A 21,745-nucleotide genomic window follows, 5' to 3' on the forward strand; every position below is an offset into this window, starting at 1 on the left:
TCGTGATCTCAATTTAAGCAAAAAAGTCGTGATTCTCATTTTATGCAAAATCGTGCAGCCCTATAAAAAAAAGTTCAGAACTAAAGATTTAGGAGTGTTTCTCGATAGCTCTTTCTCATTTGAGAAACAAATGAATTCTGTTATTAAAACCAGCTGTAAGGTTTATATTGTTGATTGTCATTTATGCTTAGAAATATTTACTCATATATGCTTAGAGTTTTATAATCGATTGCATAATGATAGAGGTTTGATCCTGAGTAGTCTGTAAAGACTCTGTGTGCCTTCCAGAGTGCTCTGGCATGCACACACCACTTGGGGCCATGAGAGAGGTCGTACCCTCTCTTACTGATTTATGGTGTAGGACAGGGGTCTCAAACTCAATTTAGCTGGGGGCCGCTGCAGGCAGAGTCTGGGTGAGGCTGGGCCGCATTAGGTTTTCCACAAGAAAGGCATGGTTAAAAAATTCCAATCTTCTCAAATCTCTTTATTTTTATTTTTTAACACAAAATACGAAAAATAAATAAACAAATTAAGAATTAATAAGAAAATAAATCAATCTGTAAAACATAAATAAAATAATAATAAGATATTTTTAGTCAGTGAACTTGTGTTTTTCTTTCAGTCTTCTATATCTGGTGTATTTAGATTGAAATGTCTGTATTAACAGTTCTATAACCTTCTTCTGAACATGAATGGAACACTGTAGAAAATGAACTGTTCTTCTGAACATGGCTTCTCTTGCCTACTCCTTGCTGCTAGAGACCTGGCAGCGTTTCCTCTCGCATAGCCGAGCCAGATTTGGCCTGAGGGAGGAAGCAGTTGCGACCCTCAGTACGTCTTGAAGATGATCATCCGTAAGTCTGGACCTGTACTTGGACTTATTGAAGTTCAAAGTGGAGAAGAGCTTTTGGCACAAGTATGTGCTACCAAAAAGGCACATGGTCCGCTTGAACATTCGGGAAAGCCGAGGGAAACTAGGGCTCAATTCTCTCAAAAATTGTCCAAGCTTGTCTGCTTTTCCACTCACCTCCCTGAACTTTGCTTTGAGTTCAGAGTTGCACTGCAGCTCAATGAGCTCCATTTGAAGCACAGAAGGGGCATCTTGCACATCAAAGGAGAAGGGGTCTGCAAAAATGTGAAAGGTGGCTCTGTGTGTCTTGAAGTCAGCAAATCTGTGATCAAATTCCTCCTGTAGCCTCAAAATGACATCAACATACTCGTCAGCACTGAATGGTGTGCCTGCATCCACGAGTGCCTTGCATGCTGGGAAATGGCAAAGGTTTGTCTGAGAGAGCTGAGCTTTCCAGAGCGCCAGTTTTGTGGAGAATGCTCTCACGTTGTCATAGGCAGCACTGACAAGTTGCCCCTGGCCTTGTAACGTCTTGTTCAGTACATTAAGCTCATGTGTCATATCAACAAGAAAAGCTGAGTCCATGAGCCATTTGGGATCAGTTAGCACAGGAACACTAACTCCATCCTTCTCCATGAAGGCTTCACTTCTGCTCTCAACTCAAAAAGTCTCTTTAATACATTTCCCCTGCTGAGCCAACGTACCTCAGTGAAGTCGAGCACATCCCCATATTCTGACTCCATTTCCTCTAAAAAAGCACAGAACCTTCGGTGCTTTAAGCCCCTGGATCTGATTTGGTTGATGCATTTCACAACAATAGACATCACATTGTCAAACTTCAGGCATTTGCTGCAAAGGACCTGCTGATGGATGATGCAGTGCAGAGCAATGGCCTCCTCCACGCCTTCCTCTTCCAGTTTGTTTTGTGCCACCAGTCCATGTTTCCTCCCTGTCATTGATGGCGCTCCATCTGTTGTTATTCCAACAAACCTCTTCCATGGCAAACCAACATTCTCAATGGCATCACACAGCTTGTAAATATCTGCTGAGCGGTGGTCTGGCCATGCATTGGAATTACTGTGAGCAGCTCCTCCATCACTTCAAAACTGTCATCAACACCACGGACATACATTGGGAGCTGGGCAGTGTCGGTGATGTCTGTGGTCTCATCAAGAGCGACTGAGTATACACTGAAACATTTGGCTTTCTCACACAGTTGGTCATAAATGTCACTTGACAGGTCAGAAATGCGATCTGCTGCGGTGTTGGCAGAAAGGCTGATGTTGCTAAACTGACCTTTCTTTCCCGGACAGACTATATTTGCAGCCTGCAATATGCACTTTTAGACAAATGCACCTTCTGTGAATGGCTTCCCTGCTTTAGCAATCATCTCACTAACCACGTGGCTCCGACTGCTGCATTATTCTCTTTGGTTGCTTTCTTGGAGAAATCTTGCTGCCTCAGTAGATCTGTTTTAAGACTGGCAACCCGGTTCGCTCTCTCGTCTCCCTGGTATTTTGCATCCAGCTCAGCATGTCTAGTTGTGTAATGACGTTTCAAATTGTATTCCTTGTGCAGCGCAACTTTCTCTGTGCAAATAAGACAGGTCGGGGTGCCCCTGTGCTCAACAAAGAAATATTGCATTTCCCACTTTTCCTGAAATTGTCGGTGCTCATCACCAACCTTTCTCTTCACCGCAGGCTTTGAAAAAGACATGTTTGGGGCTATGTGACATTTATAATTCTACTTGGTGTCACTGTCGCATTGAAGTTTCAATCAAGCGTTTAGCCGACGGACGGGGAACGTCTCAACGCGTAGAGAACGTCATTTCTGCTTCTTTTTCTTGCAACCGTAGCACGGCGATCGGCAGATAAAAAGCCGGTAGCAGTCTCCTTTGTTTTTACGCTCGATGTTCATGTCTTTCATGACGACACGAACACCGTGGCGTTTGCAGATGGTAGAAAGTGCAGGGATAGCGAGCGCAAAAAAGGCGACTGCTCACGGCGCCGGGCTGTTGTTACAGGAGAAAGAAGCGGAAATGACACCGTGACATATAACAAATAACATCAGCTGTTTCTGATGTTAGTTGTTTTGACTGCTTTTACATTATATTGAAATATATGTAATGTTCATGTTTGCTGCAATGCAAACGCAGTGATGCAAATAAAAACATGGAGCCACAAATTACGGTGCGACCCTATAATTAGTCCGGGTTACCGGGGACTGTTGTTGCCGATGAACAGGTGTCGCTATGTGACTGCAGACTAAATTGGGCTGCATTGAGTTCATGACTTTTCTTTTATCCCGCCGCCTACGCATCACTGTGAGAGTTAATATGAGATCTCTCTCTGTGGAAAAATAACTTTAAATCCCACTGACGTGTGTATAAATCTATATACGTATAACGTCCCGCTGGGCAGCAACTTAAAAAAACAACTTTTTTTGAAGTGTTGTGAACGCAGCGCGCTGGGGCGAATGTCGGCGTTTGCCCAATAGAAAGGAGGAAGCCAGCCAGGCACAGGAAAGAAAGAAACACTCCAGGGCAACGCTGCTGGAACTTTGACTCATTGAGAAATGTTTCCCTGCTTGCATCAAGCCCGGCTGGTGTCCCCTGAGATCCATATCCCACCCTGATTGGTGGGTTAATTCAGCTCCGCCCACAACACTGTAAAGTGTCATACATTATCAAGCACTTTGGCTCAAGCTGTTTTTAAATGTGCTGATAAATAAATGTAGATTTCTTTGAATAAAACAGTGGAGCCGAGCTTTGAGCTCAGTGTGTAACAGTGTGTGTGTGAGAGCCATGTAATGTCCATGTGTGCATGCTGACTGTGCTGCTCTGACCCCCCTCCTCCTTTCAGGGTGGAGCCTGCTGGAGTCCGATGGTTGAGACCAGGTCTGAGGAAGTGTAAGTGTGTTTTTAATGGGATTCATGAAAACAAAGCAGCACACATTCAACCATCTTCATCATGTCAGGAGTCATCATCAAAGTGTCAATCAATGAACAGATGATGGATCAATAACTGCAGCTGGATTGTGTTTGTTCTCTCCATCAGATTCCTGTCAACTCACAATCGACACAAACACAGTGAACACAAAGCTCCAACTGTCTGACAACAACAGGAAGGTGACACGTGTGGAGGAGGATCAGTCATATCCTGATCATCCAGACAGATTTGATGTTTATCCTCAGCTGCTGTGTAGAAATGGTCTGACTGGTCGCTGTTACTGGGAGGTCGAGTGGAGAGGAAACGTTTGTATATCAGTGAGTTACAGAAGCATCAGAAGGAAAGGAGGCAGTGATGACTGTTGGTTTGGATACAATGATCAGTCCTGGAGTCTGTACTGCACTGATGATGGTCCTCGTTCTGTCTGTCACAATAACAGCTACACATCCATCTCCTCCTCCTCCTCCTCTGTCTCTAACAGAGCAGCAGTGTATGTGGACTGTCCTGCTGGCACTCTGTCCTTCTACAGAGTCTCCTCTGACACTCTGATCCACCTCCACACCTTCAGCACCACATTCACTCAAACTCTTTATCCTGGGTTTCTGTTTCTCTGGTCTCCTGGTGCCTCAGTGTCCCTGTGCTGAGTGGAGTGTAAAGAGTGTCTCCTGTTACAGAAACACTCTGACTGTTGAACAGATAGTTCAGTCTGTACATGTCTGTCTCTTTCACTCACAAACACGTTTTCAGATTCATGGATTCAATCAGTTGATGTTTGAAACTCTTCTAAATGATTCCTTGTAAACTTCTTCCTCTTCAGTCACAAACAAACAGGAAGTGATGTCACATGTGTTCCTGTCCACACAGCAGAATGAGTCTATTGCTGACAGTGATGTACAAACAGAGTGAGCATTTCTGAGGCCCAAAATAAACTGAGTAGTTCACTGAATGAACAATGGACTGTGAGCTCAGTTCCTTCATCATTAGTATGGATTATATATGTATATGTATTATATTAGTATCATATATATCAGGTGCTGCTGCTTTCAGTCATTGTGCAAATGTGCTGTTTGTAAGCTTGTAAAGCTGCAGTCAGCTGAGACTGAAGAAGTCACCTGATCAGTGAGCAAACGTTTCTGAAAACGTCCAGATGAACAGAATCAACCTTTTGGGATCAGCCAGCAATGCAGCATCATTGTTGTTCAGCTTCAGAGGTTTGCAGGAATGAACTGATGACCAGAAACAGCTGCAAAGTCCAAGAAAATACCAGCTGGAGTTCAGCTGCATTTGAAGAAGTCAAAGAAAAGTAAGGATGGCAAAGGGCGACGTTTTCTTCCAAAGAGCTGCAAACATGGTCGACGCCTCATTAGAAGAATCATCTGGACATTTGTGAGGAACTCTAACCAAGAAAGCAACGTCACACAGATCCAACAGACAGTTTCCATGACTGCAAGTGTTGAGTGGAAAAATGCTACATTGCATTATTGCATCCTCTCACCACAGGAGGCGCTGTTGGCACCACTGATTGCTGATCAGCTGTTCTCTGATGATCTGATTGATACTGTGAATAACGGGACTCACTGAACTCTGTGACACAGTGAAGATTACAGAGTTTAACTTCACCCTTTAAGACTGACCACAGAACCAAGTCCGCCAGAGCTTTTGTTATATTTTTACATGCTGTGGAGCCATTTGTGGGAGCATTTCAAGTTGCTATACATCAATACAACTGTTATAGCCCTAATTTTAATAATATGTGTGCATTAAGTCCATAGTAACTACATAAACTGCAAAAACAACCTCTGCTCATCCATCTCTGTGTGTATCAGGATACATTTGGTTCATAATACACAGAAAAATCAGAGTTATTACCTGTAATAAATGTGAAAGATTCCTGCAGTGATAACCAGGCAGGACTGAAACACATCCAAGCTGTCACCACGGTAACAGCACCGCCCATCCACAGGTGAGGGGAGGAGCAAAAAGAGGGACTTTGACCATTTTATACTAAAAACACTCAACTAATGTTTCTAATATGAAACAAATAAGCCCACATTAATGTGAGCGTTTATTAAATAATAATAATGATGATTTCCTCCTGATCTCATTTCCACAGCAGAGAAAACTGTGGTGTATATTGAGGTGGAGGGTGTGGTCTGTGGCTCAGGTGTAGAGTGAGGGTGGGGTGCACCACAGCAGCATGCTGGGACTGCTGAGGGTGGAGGAGGGAGTGATGATGACATCAGAGCTGCAGCACAGAGACCAGTGAACACACAGTCTGTTCATCTTTGCATAGATACAATATACAGCACAATATTGAATGACAGACACGCTGTGGGAGCTTCCACAGATACACTGACGTCAGCATCCAGAGTCCTCCTGCTGCTCCCCCCTCAGAGCCCCGTGATCAGCACCAACACATTCAGTTAGATGACAGAGTCCAGCTGCAGCTAGAATCAGCTCCCCTCTGTGAACAACAGCACAGCGTCAGTGTTTCACACTCAGTGAAAGGAGGAAACAGCAGAAGAACACCATGTGTGCTACGTTTCCCAGGACACACTACAAACTGCACAAATACAGAGCAGCACGTGGAAGGACCTGGAGCTGCATTTACAGAGCTGCAGACAGCGTGATGTCCTGTATGGACAGGTGGAAGGAACCAAGTCCTCAGCTGGAACACTCGTGTTTGTCCACAGACAGGAAACACAGCAGGAAACTTCCTCACAGAAGTGCAGCTCATGGATAACACACTTCCTGTCAGTCAGAATGAGGCTGCAGCCAAACACAGAAAGGTGTTTTTGTCCAGATGAGCCCAGAGAAGAAACACGAGTGTTCACAGACATCAGAAGCTCAGAGAGGTGAAACATGAGGTTGGAGTCCTCGTCAGCATCCAGAAGAGCTGCTGTGAAACCCTGAGTACTCATGACAGACTCTGATGGCACAAACACATCATGATTCAAACAGAAAGACAAACATGGAGCTCCTGATCCTCCTGCATGAGAACAAGCTGACATGAGCGCTGTGTCTGAGAGTGTCTCCCTGTCACAGTGACAATAACACAGCTGCTGCTCACAGTCATTAAACTGACCTGAGGTCAGCTGTGCTCCTTACATATGAACCATGTGACCTCACATCAGTGCTGTGGATGACTGTAGTCATAGAAGAGTAGAGCTGTAGCAGGTGGTGTGAGGAGGAGGTGGTGTATTCTAGTTAACACAGTACTGAAACACTCCAGCAGAGGGCGCTGTTAAGTCCTTATTGTAACACAGTTACTGTGTGCAGTTAGACTTCATACATAATCTGCACTTATTTCCATCAGACATGCTGTCAGTAAATGATTGGTTTCTATTGATTCTACTTCCTGTTGACTCGTTTGATGACAGTGAAACAATCACAGCTGATTGTGTGATGATGTAAACTGTCACTGTTACATTCAGTGTGTGTGACATAATGTTAGTGCAGGCTGGTAACAGCCTGGTTCTGTTAGAAACACATGAACGTGTCCATAGATCAGTGTGTGTTTAACATGAGAGCTTCAGCCCTGCTGATGTGTTAAATAAAGACATGCAGGAAAACTGATGAGACTCTGAAATAACTCTTTATATTTATAATGTAACTCTGCATCAAAAGAACAACAAAGGATCCCAGACAGGTTTCTGTGAACAAAGACCATTCTGATGTTTCTGTGTTTCTAACACTTTGACATTATTAGTAAACAGACTGCAGTGAGCAGCATTTATAAAGAGCTTCTATATAAAGATATGACAGCTGTTTGACAAGTTTATCACTCTGTGTTTGGACCTGATCAGTCCAGCTGTTTACTTGAAACATGTTCATTTACCTGTTCTGTTATATTCATGTTCTTGTCTCTGTTGAAAACACATTTTAATGTCCCTCAGATTTTTCTCCCAGATGAATAAATATAAAAATGACACAAACTGACTGCAGCTACTTTTTGTCCTTTCTGTCAAAAACCTTCATGTGACTCATGAGAGACACGTTTCAGCTGTTTGTGACAGATCAGAGGCCAACAAGTCATTTATAACACTTTCCATCATTGTTTAAAGTTCTCAGTGTTTCTGTGTTGCTGCGTATAGGATCTCCCAGCATCATCACTGTGCTGTCCAATCATTGTGTGCGAGGTTACCCTTATAGTGCGATGTGTGTTTGCACAAAGAGAAGCATGTGTGTCAAATATAAATAAGCACAGAACAGAAACAGCTGCTCGTTTCTTCTGTTTAGAGTCAAGTTAGTGTTTTGTGTCTTTGTTTGAGGCCTGATGTCGAGCAGAGGTGTGTGTAACTGCACTGCTCTGTTATATGTGTGAAGTGTGTGCTTCTCTTCAGCATCATCTTTGTCACTGCTGATTCCTTTGTGTCATCATGTGTTGAGAAGAGAGAACAGTTATAACGGAGGAGCAAAAGGAAGCCCTGAAATCTGCATCAACAAGGAAGTGTTGGCTCACCAGTGATCCCAGCAGAGCCACTGGTTTGGCTCCAGTTGTTCTAGATTCAATGATGTTGTTGCTACAGATACATGTCAGCATCTTTATTGAATTTAATATGAAGCAGAAATGGTGTCATTAGGAGAAGAAGAGGAGAACAAGTCCGGCGAGGAGGCAGCAGCTCTTAAAGATGAAACAGCAGCTCAGCCCTGAGCTCAGAGAGCTGCACATGAAAAAGCTCCTCAAGCAGATCCTGTCAGAGGTTTGTCATCAACAGGAGGAACTGTTCACATCATAGGATGAAGATGCTGTCAGCTGGATGAAGAAGGTTATTTAATGCAAACGTTCACACTGAAGTCAAATTGTTGTCGTGTTGAACAGATTCATGTACTGATCGTCTCCAGAATGTTAGAAGAGCTTCAATGAATCATTAGAAACAACTTACAGCTGCACAGCTGTGTCAAACACATCTGTGTGTCATTGTGGGATTGTTGTGTTTCTACATGTGACACACGTCTAAAACATGCACACAATCTGAACACAAACAGGGACTCATGTGTTCCCACAGCCAGATGCTGAGAGCCATTTCCTTGTAGTCCTGTGTCTACATACATGAACCATTAGATGTTATTGGAATGATTGTCAGCTCTGATAGTTTCATGTGTGTTTAGCTGGACGCTGTTTGATCCTCGACATGTTTAAAGGTGTCCAGTCCTGAGACACTGGGGCTGGAAACAGCTGTGATGTCATTGGACTGTCACACAGACAGAAGTGCATGAAGCGAGCAGCCGAGGAGCCGCTGATGTTTTGGATTCAACAGCATTTGAAAGGTCGACACAGACACATTTGCACACAGAAAGCTGAATCTGTCATATGCCACAGTGAACTCACTGTTCAGTGTTTTTCAGGAAGCTTCTTAACTGCCTCTGCTGCCAAACAAGCAGCTGATGTCCTTGAGAAGAAGCTGAAGAAGTCTTCAACAACAAATACAGGAAGTGGACTTTCAAATACTAGATTCACTTTAGACTCACAGAGAAATGACTCAACCAGCTGTGTTTGACTCTATGAAAGGTCAGTGTGTGTCTGCACACAGACTGTTGTGTTGGACTGTTATTCAGTTGTCTGCTGAATGTTTTCAAATGTCTGCATCTCAGCTGTGATGAGGCTGGGGGTCATGGGAGGCCACCGTAGCAGCCTCTTCAACATCATGACATCATCATAAATGCTGCTGGACTGTCTGATGGGCTGACGGTGAAAAAGCCGTCGGGAAGGAAACAGAAGACATTTCAGAGGCTGCAGCAGATTTCTTTGATTCGGGGCCTTTTTCAGCTTTATTGGACAGAGCAGTGAAGATAAGTGACAGCAAAGCAGAGAGAAAGGGGGCGTGGCCCGGGTCAAAGCCAGGCCAGCTGCTCTCCACCTCGTGGTCACCTGCTCATCCTAGTGAGCTCCACCAGCAGCCCTTTCACACACTTTACACTGTCAAACACTGTGTGTGGACCTCAGCTAACAACAGGCTGCATTTAAGTCTGGACTACATGCTTTTATATTGTTTTTATTCCATCAGCAGCTCAACATCATGAGCAGCTTTGACATAAAGACATCAAACTCAAGCTGACTTTAAACTACTTTTAATACAGGGGCTCAAAAACAACAACATCTTTATTATATATCAGGACACAAAGTCATTTCATCTCAAAGGGAAACAGCTTTATTTGGAATAACCAGCACTATCAACTGGTTTGGGATCTCCACCAGTTTCATGTCTTTGCAGCTTCTCCAACAAAGTTCCTGTAAAATCAGCATGTTTGTCTTTATTGGTTTGATAGTGATTGATTATTCAGTCCCAATCTGCTGTCATCTAAAGAACAAAATGATGTTTCTATGAGTCACAAAGCTCCAGATGTTGTCGGCTTCACAAAGAAAACAAAGAACTTAAACACAAAGTGTTTGGAGCCAAAATGTTCCCAAGCTGCTCTTTTTGAAATGGCAGAGGTACAGTGGTGTCTAACAGCACACTGTGGAAGGCAAACATGTTATTGTTGGATGAAACTTCATGAATCCTTTGTAGATTTGAGCTGTTGGAGCCTTTCTTTTCTCTTCAGGTGTACAGATGCTGAGGAGGCAGGTGAAGCAGGTGGAGCTGTTGTGATGCTGGCAGAGGGTGTGTCTTAGTAACTCTGTGAGGCAGAACTGGATCCAACATTGTGGATGTGTTGATGTTGGAGCCATTAAGAGTCTCTGGCCACACTGTAGGATTTCCCTTTGATCCACTGTGGGGGCATTTTGGAGTCTGTCAGTGAAACTCTTCATGTTTGTGTTTGACTCCAGTTTATAGAAACAGAGAAATGTGTCATGCTTTTGTTCGGCCTCCACAAATACACACATTTGTTCATTGGTTGGACTTTTTGGAAGGAGACACATTGAAAACCATGTTAATAAGATCTTGTTGTTTCCTGTGGATCCGACACAGAGAGTGGACTTCAGACAGAAAGCGTGGAAGAGATTTTAGAGGCCGTGTGTGGCAACAGGAAGTTTCTGTGTGTTTGCTGATCTTACATGTGGAAAACAACACGTGATGTTTGTGAAGTTCTACAATGATCATTGTTCTCACAGCATTTTGAGTGGGAACAGTTCAAACTGGGAGTAGTGGGAGTTGTTTACTGATTGAAACAAGCTGAATGTTTCTGTGACGATGAAGATCAGCAGCTCAGCTGATCAATGAACTGACATCTATCAGTCGTTTCATGAGATGAAGTCATCAGCAGACATTTGTTCTGACTGTGTGATGAATGTCAGAACGTCAGGGCTCTGCTTTAGTCACTGCTTGATGATCATTGGCTCATTGTTGAATCCAGGGCCCAGTCTGACCTCTGACCTTTGCTGCAGGTCTTCTGTGTTATCTCCACTTTCATGTCTGATCTTCTACTTGTAGTCCTGTGTCTACATATACAGTGGCTTTCAAAAGTATTCGACCCCCTTGAACTTTCCCACATTTTGTCACATTACAGCCACAAACATGAATCAATGTTATTGGACTTCCAGGTGAAAGACCAACACAAAGTGGTGCACACGTGAGAAGTGGAACCAAAATCATACATGATTCCAAACATTTTTTACAAATAAATAACTGCAAAGTGGGGTGTGCGTAATTATTCAGCCCCCTGAGTCAATACTTTGTAGAACCACCTTTTGCTGCAGTTCCAGCTGCCAGTCTTTTAGGGTCTGTCTCTGCCAGCTTTGCACATCTACAGACTGAAATCTTTGCCCATTCTTCTTTGCAAAACAGCTCCAGCTCAGTCAGATTAGATGGACAGCGTTTGTGAACAGCAGAAATTGAAATTGAAATTGCAGTGAAGTCAGCTAGAAACTTACAGTGACGTGGACATCATGCAAAGACTGCCAGACTCTGTAATACTGCAAATGATCAGTGACTCAGGTTAACACTAAACTTTAAACGGCACCTCTGTGTCTCTGTGTGCTGAACATCTAGGATTGAGTCAGGCTGCATCAGCTGAAGCTGTTATTTGTATATATCAGTATTTTTTTATTCAGGTGTGGGGAAAATACGTAAGACTGCAGTGAAGCGATGCACCAGATGAATCCCTGGCCAAAGGTATCGTACTCAAATCAGACTACTGATCCAGCCACATCAGCCTTTTGTGAGGTCTGTTTAAAGTAGACTAAAAGTGAACTGCAGGTTCCTGAGAGGTGGACTGTGAGCACAGAAACACATGTTCATACATACAGCTGCAGCAAACTTACATTAATTTTAAATAGATTTGTTACTCTGATGTCTGTCTCTGTGTTAGTCCTCTGACAGACTGGTGACCTGTCCAGGTGTGCTCTACCTACTACTGGGACAGGTTCCAGCCTCTGTAATAGAAATGTTCTGTTATTCTCATTTAAAGTGTTTAAGTGCTTATGCATATGCTTAGTTGTGACACTGTTACTGTTCAGTGAAAGTTGCTAAAACTAGATGAACTTACTTCAGCAGTTTGAGAAAACAACTCCCTTTACAGGTGCTGATAAGGCCAAGGGCACAAAACAGCACAACCATTGATGCGTTAGGTTTCATAGCGAGACACGTGAAGTGTGGTAGGATCAGTTTGTAACTTCCTCCCTCTTCCTTGGAAGGCGTAAAGGAGGAGGAGCACGACTTCTGTGGCAGCGCTGACATGACTGAACTGTGATGTTTGATGTGTGTTGGCGCAGTAATAAATAGCTTGATCACAGCTCTTTCTGTGTTGCAGACTTTATTTTTAAAATTCCACGAAACCCCCCCCCCCCCACTGTGAACCTGAATTGAATATTCAGAAGACATTTGAGCCATGAGCTTCCAAAATATAAGCAGTATATTAAATGCCCGACCAGAGAGGAGAGGACATTAGACCACTGTTACAGCACGATCAGCGGGGCCTATCGCGCGGTGCCCCGCGCTTCACTCGGACTTTCTGACCACGTCATGATCCACCTAATCCCCGCGTACAGACAGAGGCTGAAGCTCTCCAAACCTGTCGTGAGGACTAAAAAACTGTGGAGCAACGAGGCTGTGGAGGAGCTTCGCACGTGTTTGGAGTCTACAGACTGGGACACATTGAAGGCTGCTTCTAACAGCTTGGACGAGTTTACGGACACTGTCACCTCCTATATCCACTTCTGTGAGGACAGCATTGTGCCATCACGCACCAGGGTGAGTTATAACAATGACAAACCCTGGTTTACTCCCAAACTCAAAAAGCTGTGGCTGGAAAAGAGTAAGGCGTTCAGAAGCGGAGACAGGGACTGCTATAGAGAGGCCAAGTACAGGTTCACTAAAGAAGTGGACATTGCCAAACATCAGCACTCTGAGAAGATGCAGCAGCAGATCTCAGAGAATGACTCGGCCTCTGTGTGGAAAGGTTTTAGGAATATTACAAACTACAAGCCTAAAACCCCCCACTCCACTGACGACTTGCTCTTGGCCAACACCCTTAACGACTTCTACTGTCGTTTTGACGAGCCATCAGGCAGCCTTCACACCTCCAACGGCCCCAACAATAGAGACACTTTGGACACCCATTCCCCCACCTCCCCCCCCTCCATAGAGCCATCACCACCTTCAAACTGTTCACCTGCAACACCCGCCCCCTCACCCCACACAAAAGAGGATTTCACACCACCTCCTCCGACCACAACTCTTCATATTCATGAAGCAGATGTGAGGAAGCAGTTTAAGAGTCTGAATGCTCGGAAAGCTCCCGGCCCAGACGGTGTGTCTCCTGCCACCCTCAGACACTGTGCAAACGAGCTGGCCCCAGTGTTTTCTGGCATCTTCAACTCCTCACTGCAGGCATGTCATGTGCCTGCCTGCTTCAAGTCCTCTACCATAATCCCTGTCCCCAAGAAACCTAGGATCACTGGACTAAATGACTAAAGACCCGTGGCTCTGACATCTGTGGTCATGAAGTCATTTGAGCGCCTAGTTCTCTCCCATCTCAAGACCCTCACGGCCCCCCTCCTGGACCCCCTGCAGTTTGCATATAGAGCCAACAGGTCTGTAGACGACGCCATCAACATGGCCCTACACTTCATCCTGCAGCATCTGGACTCCCCAGGAACCTACGCCAGGATCCTGTTTGTGGACTTCAGCTCTGCCTTCAACACCATCCTTCCAGACCATCTCCGAGACAAGCTTTCCCAGATGAATGTGCCTGATCCCATCTGCCGGTGGATCACTGACTTCCTGACGGACAGGAAGCAGCACGTGAGGCTGGGAAAGAATGTCTCGGACTCCCGGACCATCAGCACCGGCTCCCCTCAGGGCTGTGTTCTTTCTCCTCTGCTCTTCTCCCTGTACACCAACTGCTGCACCTCCACCCACCAGTCTGTCAAGCTAATCAAGTTCGCAGATGACACCACCGTCATTGGGCTCATCTCGGACGGGGACGAGTCTGCCTACAGGAGAGAGGTTGAACGTCTGGTGTCTTGGTGCAGCCACAACAACCTGGTGCTGAATGCCCAGAAGACAGTGGAGATTATTGTGGACTTCAGGAAGCACACAGCCCCACTCCCCCCCATCATCCTGACTGACACCCCCATCACCTCTGTGGACTCATTCCGCTTCCTGGGTACCACCATCACCCAGGACCTGAAGTGGGAGCCCACCATCACCTCCGTCATTAAGAAAGCCCAGCAGAGGATGTACTTCCTGAGGCAGCTGACGAAATTCAACCTGTCAACACGGACGATGATGCAATTCTACACTGCAATCATCGAGTCCATCCTCACCTCCTCCATCACCGTGTGGTACGCTGGAGCCACTATCAGGGACAAACAGAGACTGCAGCGTGTTGTGCGCTCTGCTGAGAAGGTGATTGGCTGCAGACTCCCATCTCTGCAGGACCTGTACACCTCCAGGACACTGCGGCGTGCAGCCCGGATCTCAGCTGACCCTTCTCACCCTGGACACAGTCTGTTTGACCTGCTCCCCTCAGGCAGGAGGCTCCGGTCCATTCGCACCAGAACCTCTCGCCATAAGAACAGTTTCTTCCCCTCTGCTGTTGGACACATGAACAATAACCATATGATTGTCCCCGCCACTAACATATGACCCTACGCTGTGTAACTGCATCATTTCATGTTTGGCACTGATCACCACCTGCACTCATGTATATATCTTTCTACGTAGCACTCATAATTCTTATTCTCATGTATATCTCATGCACATATCTTTCTTTCTACATAACACATTAATTCTTATTGTCTGCACTGAAGCACCGCAGCAATTTCCTAATGTTGTAAACCTCAACATCTGGCAATAAACCCATTCTGATTCTGATTCTGTTTAAATAGTTCTACAAATCTGAGCTGTTGGTGTGTCCTTGGATTGTGTGGTAATAATATTAGAGCCTGCAATCTTTCTTACTGGATCTCTACTATGAGTCATGTTACCTGAGATTAATTCTATGTTTACCTGTCAGCCTGGACGAATGTGCTGTGTGAAGAATGTAAATGACATCAGATCTGAACTGCTTACATCTAAGGAGCCTGTTCATATTTAATTGTAATATGAACCAATGATTTTCTGATTGATTGCTGATATATACAGTGGGGCAAAAAAGTATTTATTCAGCCACCGATTGTCATCATTTTAGGTGGGGGAACTTGCACAGAGGTCAGTAATTTGCACCAGAGGTACACGTCAACTGTGAGAGACAGAATGTGAAAAAAAAAAAATCCATGAATCCACATGGTAGGATTTGTAAAGAATTTATTCGTAAATCAGGGTGGAAAATAAGTATTTGGTCAATAACAAAAATACAACTCAGTACTTTGTAACATAACCTTTGTTGGCAATAACAGAGGTCAAACGTTTACTATAGGTCTTTACCAGGTTTGCACACACAGTAGCTGGTATTTTGGCCCATTCCTCCATGCAGATCTTCTCGAGAGCAGTGATGTTTTGGGGCTGTCGCCGAGCAACACGGACTTTCAACTCCCGCCACAGATTTTCTATGGGGTTGAGGTCTGGAGACTGGCTAGGCCACTCCAGGACTTTCAAATGCTTCTTACGGAGCCACTCCTTTGTTGCCCGGGCGGTGTGTTTTGGATCATTGTCATGTTGGAAGACCCAGCCTCGTTTCATCTTCAAAGTTCTCACTGATGGAAGGAGGTTTTGGCTCAAAATCTCACGATACATGGCCCCATTCATTCTGTCCTTAACACGGATCAGTGGTCCTGTCCCCTTGGCAGAAAAACAGCCCCATAGCATGATGTTTCCACCCCCATGCTTCACAGTAGGTATGGTGTTCTTGGGATGCAACTCAGTATTCTTCGTCCTCCAAACACGACGAGTTGAGTTTATACCAAAAAGTTCTACTTTGGTTTCATCTGACCACATGACATTCTCCCAATCCTCTGCTGTATCATCCATGTGCTCTCTGGCAAACTTCAGACGGGCCTGGACATGCACTGGCTTCAGCAGCGGAACACGTCTGGCACTGCGGGATTTGATTCCCTGCCGTTGTAGTGTGTTACTGATGGTGACCTTTGTTACTTTGGTCCCAGCTCTCTGCAGGTCATTCACCAGGTCCCCCCGTGTGGTTCTGGGATCTTTGCTCACCGTTCTCATGATCATTTTGACCCCACGGGATGAGATCTTGCGTGGAGCCCCAGATCGTGGGAGATTATCAGTGGTCTTGTATGTCTTCCATTTTCTGATGATTGCTCCCACAGTTGATTTCTTCACACCAAGCTGCTTGCCTATTGTAGATTCACTCTTCCCAGTCTGGTGCAGGTCTACAATACTTTTCCTGGTGTCCTTCGAGAGCTCTTTGGTCTTGGCCATGGCGGAGTTTGGAGTCTGACTGTTTGAGGCTGTGGACAGGTGTCTTTTATACAGATGATGAGTTCAAACAGGTGCCATTCATACAGGTAACGAGTGGGGGACAGAAAAGCTTCTTACAGAAGACGTTACAGGTCTGTGAGAGCCAGAGATTTTCCATGTTTGAGGTGACCAAATACTTATTTTCCACCCTGATTTACGGATAAATTCTTTACAAATCCTACCATGTGGATTCATGGATTTTTTTTCACATTCTGTCTCTCACAGTTGAAGTGTACCTCTGGTGCAAATTACTGACCTCTGTCATCATTTTAAGTGGGGGAACTTGCACAATCGGTGGCTGACTAAATACTTTTTTGCCCCACTGTGTGTATATATATATATATATATATATATATATATATATATATATATATATATATATATATATATATATATATATATATATTTTTTTTTTTTTTTTTTTTTTTTACATACATAGTTTTTTGTTGCCTTATGGTTCCAAGCGCTGTCACCAATCTTTGCATTTTGTTATTATCTCATGACACTTGTTTAATCAGCTACCATCTCTCCTGTGGACTTTTTAATGTCTACAGTCTCAGACCAACACAGCCCTGCCCTTCCCATATTAGATTCTTGATGAATGTGTGTTGTTGTTATTCAGCCTGGTTCAATGTGCCCCTTTTTAACTTTGAGCACCCGCCCCTTTAAACCTCTCTGCACAGCCCTGCACTGAACTCACTATCTTCTCCCTCTAACAGCCTCCACATGTTCTCACTGTAATTTCCCCTCATGAATGAATTTATGCTGCACTAATGTGAATGCTTGCAGGGAAATCAAACGCATTTCACACGCAGTACTCGAGCTGACTTACCTTTGTTTGAATGACGACTTGTACGCGCTGACTCCACAGATAAGGTACGAAAATATATCAGGCTACGTCTTCAGGGTTTCTACTCCACGGCCGTATTTCATACGGGTCCACATTTCCACTGCACGCTATTTTCTGCAAGTACCGCCGCTTCGCCTCTGGACGCAATCGGTCTCTATACAGTCCGTTCTCTTTTGAGCTGCTTTTAAGCATCTTGTAATCGTCGTTCCAACACAGTGTGTTTGTTTTGATTCGTAGACCTCGAAAATGGTGCCGCGCTCCCACAATGCATTGCGGCGTGACGTCAACTCCAAAGCCCTATAGAACATGTTCTTTTTCATTGTCAAAATTATCAGGAATAAAGAAGAAAACTGATTCAAAACCTGTGGAACCTGCCAAAAAACAAGTTTTACTGCAAAGGATTTCTAGATGTGAAGGTTTTGTGGCTTTTTTCAGTTTCTAAAACAAACTCATTTGTACAGAAGGATATGAGGATGTATATGTCCGGTGGTGGGTTTTTTTCTTCTTGATTTAATGTATTCATTTATCTCTTCACTTAATCTTTCTTTATGTTTTTTTTCTTTTGATTTGGCATGAGCGATTTCCGGTCCTCACTCCAAGCCAGTTGGTGGCGGTAATGCACCACATGTTCTATCACAGCTGCGTCCGAGAGGACAGGAAACGTCTGTATGCGTCTGCAAACCAGGTAACTACACTCAGCTGAGCCTCTCTGCTAGTCGTTATTAGTTGGAGGGTTTTGCGTCACTTTCTCTCGGCTTAATAAAGGGCTGTATAGAAATCTCTGGTACGTAACACGTAACGTCATTTTTAGGGAGCGTCGCAGAGAAGTGAGGCTGTTTCTTTGTTTTTGTCGAGTTTTGATTGAAGACATGTTTCCAGTCCGTTTTTTACTCGTTTGTTTTTTCATTAATAACTTTACATTATCACAGAGAACAAGAAGGCGCTTTGTTTGTCACATTCACCTTATGTCTGTGAAGGTTCTCAGTCATCCAGGTCATCGTAGTCAAAGGAGCTTGCAAAGAAAAGCGTCTGGACTTCTTTAAGTTACTTGAAGACGTTTCACCTCTCATCCGAGAAGCTTCTTCAGTTCTAAGGTCAAATGGTGGAGAGTCCCAGATATAAACCTAGTGGGAGTGACCCCCCACAGAGGGACAAAAGGACCCCCTGATGATCCTCTAATCACCTGAGCCAAGGTGTGAAACTGGGTGTGGGTCCCAATCAGCCAGTTTCGGGTGAGTTCATTGTGAAACCTGGCCCCACCTTATCATGCGAATTCCTGAGGTCAGATGGCCCAGGATGTGAGTGGGCGTTAAGGCGTCTGGGAAGGGATCTCAAAACTGGATTATAGATGGCAGAGAGTTGGTGTCGTAAACCCCCGCCTCTGTTCAAAGATGGTCGCTCACAGTGGACATAGATGCTTCTTTCACTCCTCTTTCAAACCATCTGTCCTCTCTGTCCAAAATGTGAACATTAGCATCCTCGAAAGAGTGTCCTTTATCCTTAAGATGCAGATGGACTGCTGAGTCTTGTCCTGTGGAGGTGGCTCTTCTATGTTGTGCCATGCGCTTGTGAAGTGGCAGCCACTTGGCAGCCACAGTGATAAATGGCTGAGATGGCTGCAGCTGTACGTGTGAGGTACCTACATATTTCAAGATGAATTTGCAGAGATGTCATGTTTGGTGCTTACAGACATCACACTGCATTTTGTGATTTCGTAGCTATTGTTGTGATATTTCGGAGCTTCCCATGATCACCGTGACAGTCATTCATTTTAACATAACCTTTCTATTCCTTTCAGGGATCCTCATTTTTTTGGTACGGAAGATCAGCAGCTGTGTCGACAGGCAACAGGTAACGGCATGCTTTTCTGTTAGTACTGTAGACCTTGGTCTGGTGCTCTTTTTTAGTTTAACACAGTATTTTCATTTGCCGAAGTGTAAAAAGCTTGTTCCAGGAGAAACAAACTTTAGTGAGTTCTGCAAAATGATTCCCACCATTGCACACTCTGTCAGCCTCCAGTGTGCCCTTTTTTTGTCCTTTAACTGAAGAAAGTCGGTATCAGAACATATGAGATAAGTGAGATCCTCATTTTGCCTGCTTATTTCAAGATACAACATTTTCACAAACTGCTGTAGGATAACCTTGCTATTTGTCTTTTCCAACACTTCTACATTCATCCATATTTCCTTGTCTGCTTCTTTCCAGGTGAAAAGTACCTGAAATGGGTGAAAGATTTTGTTTCCAAAAACAAAAGCATGTGCGTTCACCTGAAGAAGCCAAGTGGTGCTGACCTGTGGATAGAAGAGCTTGAGAACACCAAATACGACGGGGATGATGATGAAGTTAACGCCTGGGGAAAATTCTACCTTCCCGAGATTGTAAAAATGCAGGTTATTGGTGTGGTAAAGGGCACCTCATGTCCATGTGACGAGCTTGTGCTGATGACGCGTGAGGACAAAAAGCTGTACGGCTATGACGGAGAGGAGCTGCATCTGGTGGCTTCCAGTTTCCTGGAACTATGTGACAAAACGATAGAGTATCCAGCATCCAAGCGCTACTACAATGGAGAGGCCTTCAAAGATATGGTGAGAAGTTAGACTGCTAAGAATAAGACTGGGGATGCCTAGTGTTAGAGATCAATCACCTGAGCTTTTCTTTGTATTGTTGTGTGTTCTGTTTAGACTGAGGAGGACTGGAAAAAAGTTAAGATGAGTGATGTGGGGAGGAAACTGCAGGAAGAACATAAAAAGCTGGTAAATGAAACCCAGTCAGCGTTCGTCAGCCTCATATCATAGGTGGGTATTGGAGCTGAGTATCATCACTGATTTCTAGAACCTGTTCAATTCCAATTCACAAGGTCCCAATTAGATTCCATTTAATTCTTACTCAGAGAGTCAGAAACATTATAATTCTGATAATTTATCAGTACTGACACTTGTGAAACTTCATCAGAGGTGTGAGCATCACAGCAGATGCTTTTGTGTCAAAGTAACTGAGGATAAAACACAAAACCATGAAGGAGATTTTCCTGGCCTAGCTTTTTACAGTAGATAACCTTAAAAATATTATTCTGCAGTAGAACAAAAGCAGACGAGAACCACGACTCAACAAATGTACATTGGCTGATGCTGCTGAAGTGATTCAGAGGTTTTAATAAGAGGTTTTAATAGAGACACAGCAGAGCATTTTGCAGTTTCACTTAATTTGAAAAAAATAAATAAAATTTGGTATTGAACAGCAGAAATGAGGCTGTCTTGTCGGAAGTCATTAAAAAAAAATGGCTGTAAACAACGGTAGACTGCTTCATAACAAGCAAGCGAATAATGCCAAAAACAGAGATTTGAGATGGGAAACGGTGTTCTTAAAGTACACTGAGAGAGGCAGAGAGCTGTGCTGTGTTGTTTTTCTGTGTGTGTTTTAATGGTGGTGGAAGCAAACCAGCAAAAGTAAGAGGGAATTCATGACAATGTTTATGTCAAGCGAAATGTGTCTTCTTTTGCTGCTGGTTTGGTTAGAGAGAGACAAAACGTGCAGCTTCAGGATCTGAGCAGCTTTCAGCACCAACGGCATCACAGCTCAGACTTGGATTCAGGATTAAGCCCTTTATGTTTGACTGTAGTGATTGTAGCTCTGTCCTTGTTATTAATCGCTTTAGTCAAACACAGCTATTGTTTGCTGGGATGTGTATATACTTGACAGTTTGTATCTCAGAGTTATCAAAGACACTGTTGATAATCATCAAGAGATTGTTGTTCTCTTAATAATGACCTATTTGATTGTTTGTTTTTTCTTCTTCTTCTTACAGATTCTGGTATTTGGCCAAAAGAGAGCTTCACAATTCTTGGCTTCACCTGTGGTAGAAAAATGACTAAAGTTATGCAACACTCTCTAAAATTAAAGCTATGCAACGCTTTAACATGAATGGCGAAGGAGTGCATCTCTTTCACTGTCTCTTCCTGTCCTCTTCTCAGTCTTTGTTGTGGCACCTCTGCTATGTGTTATAGAAAGCACTTGGAATCATGTTCAATACAAAAACACCAAACTCGTGGGATTGCCCTAGCAAGCAGTTGGTAAAAACTAATTAAAACTGATATATATCAGCTTCACTTTCTAGCTGCAAAAGCACGTTTCTGCAAAAGCATGCAGTTTCCTGTCAGCACTTTTTGGCACAGAGTGTACTCAGAGTTAGGCCTTTCTTATATAAAGCAATATAATCAGCATATAAACATTTAAGATGATAAATTTAAAGCTCAACAGTAACTGCTATAAATATTATAACTACACATGT

At 44.0% G+C, this 21,745-nt stretch overlaps 3 protein-coding genes across 4 annotated transcripts in view; 2 read left to right on the forward strand and 1 right to left on the reverse strand.

Moving 5' to 3' along the window:
* Positions 1-5,036, forward strand: part of LOC309702293 (uncharacterized protein) — a 202,675-nt gene extending 197,639 nt beyond the window's left edge. For both annotated transcript variants that reach the window (XM_082526904.1, XM_082526905.1), the window contains exons 10-11: positions 3,712-3,758; positions 3,907-5,036. In XM_082526904.1, the coding sequence (XP_082383030.1) occupies positions 3,712-3,758; positions 3,907-4,442 (583 nt within the window). In that variant the 3' untranslated portion in view covers positions 4,443-5,036. The remainder of the gene's footprint in view (positions 1-3,711; positions 3,759-3,906) is intronic.
* The window catches only part of LOC309702391 (uncharacterized protein), a 132,638-nt gene that overhangs the window by 91,651 nt on the left and 19,242 nt on the right, over positions 1-21,745 (reverse strand). The gene's annotated exons all lie outside the window — the stretch shown is intronic.
* The window catches only part of LOC309700386 (protein NLRC3-like), a 123,193-nt gene that overhangs the window by 28,162 nt on the left and 73,286 nt on the right, over positions 1-21,745 (forward strand). The window lies entirely within an intron of this gene.

This window comes from Aulonocara stuartgranti, assembly GCF_965226115.1.
Source record: "Aulonocara stuartgranti genome assembly, chromosome: 3".
NCBI classification, from domain to species: Eukaryota; Metazoa; Chordata; class Actinopteri; order Cichliformes; family Cichlidae; genus Aulonocara; species Aulonocara stuartgranti.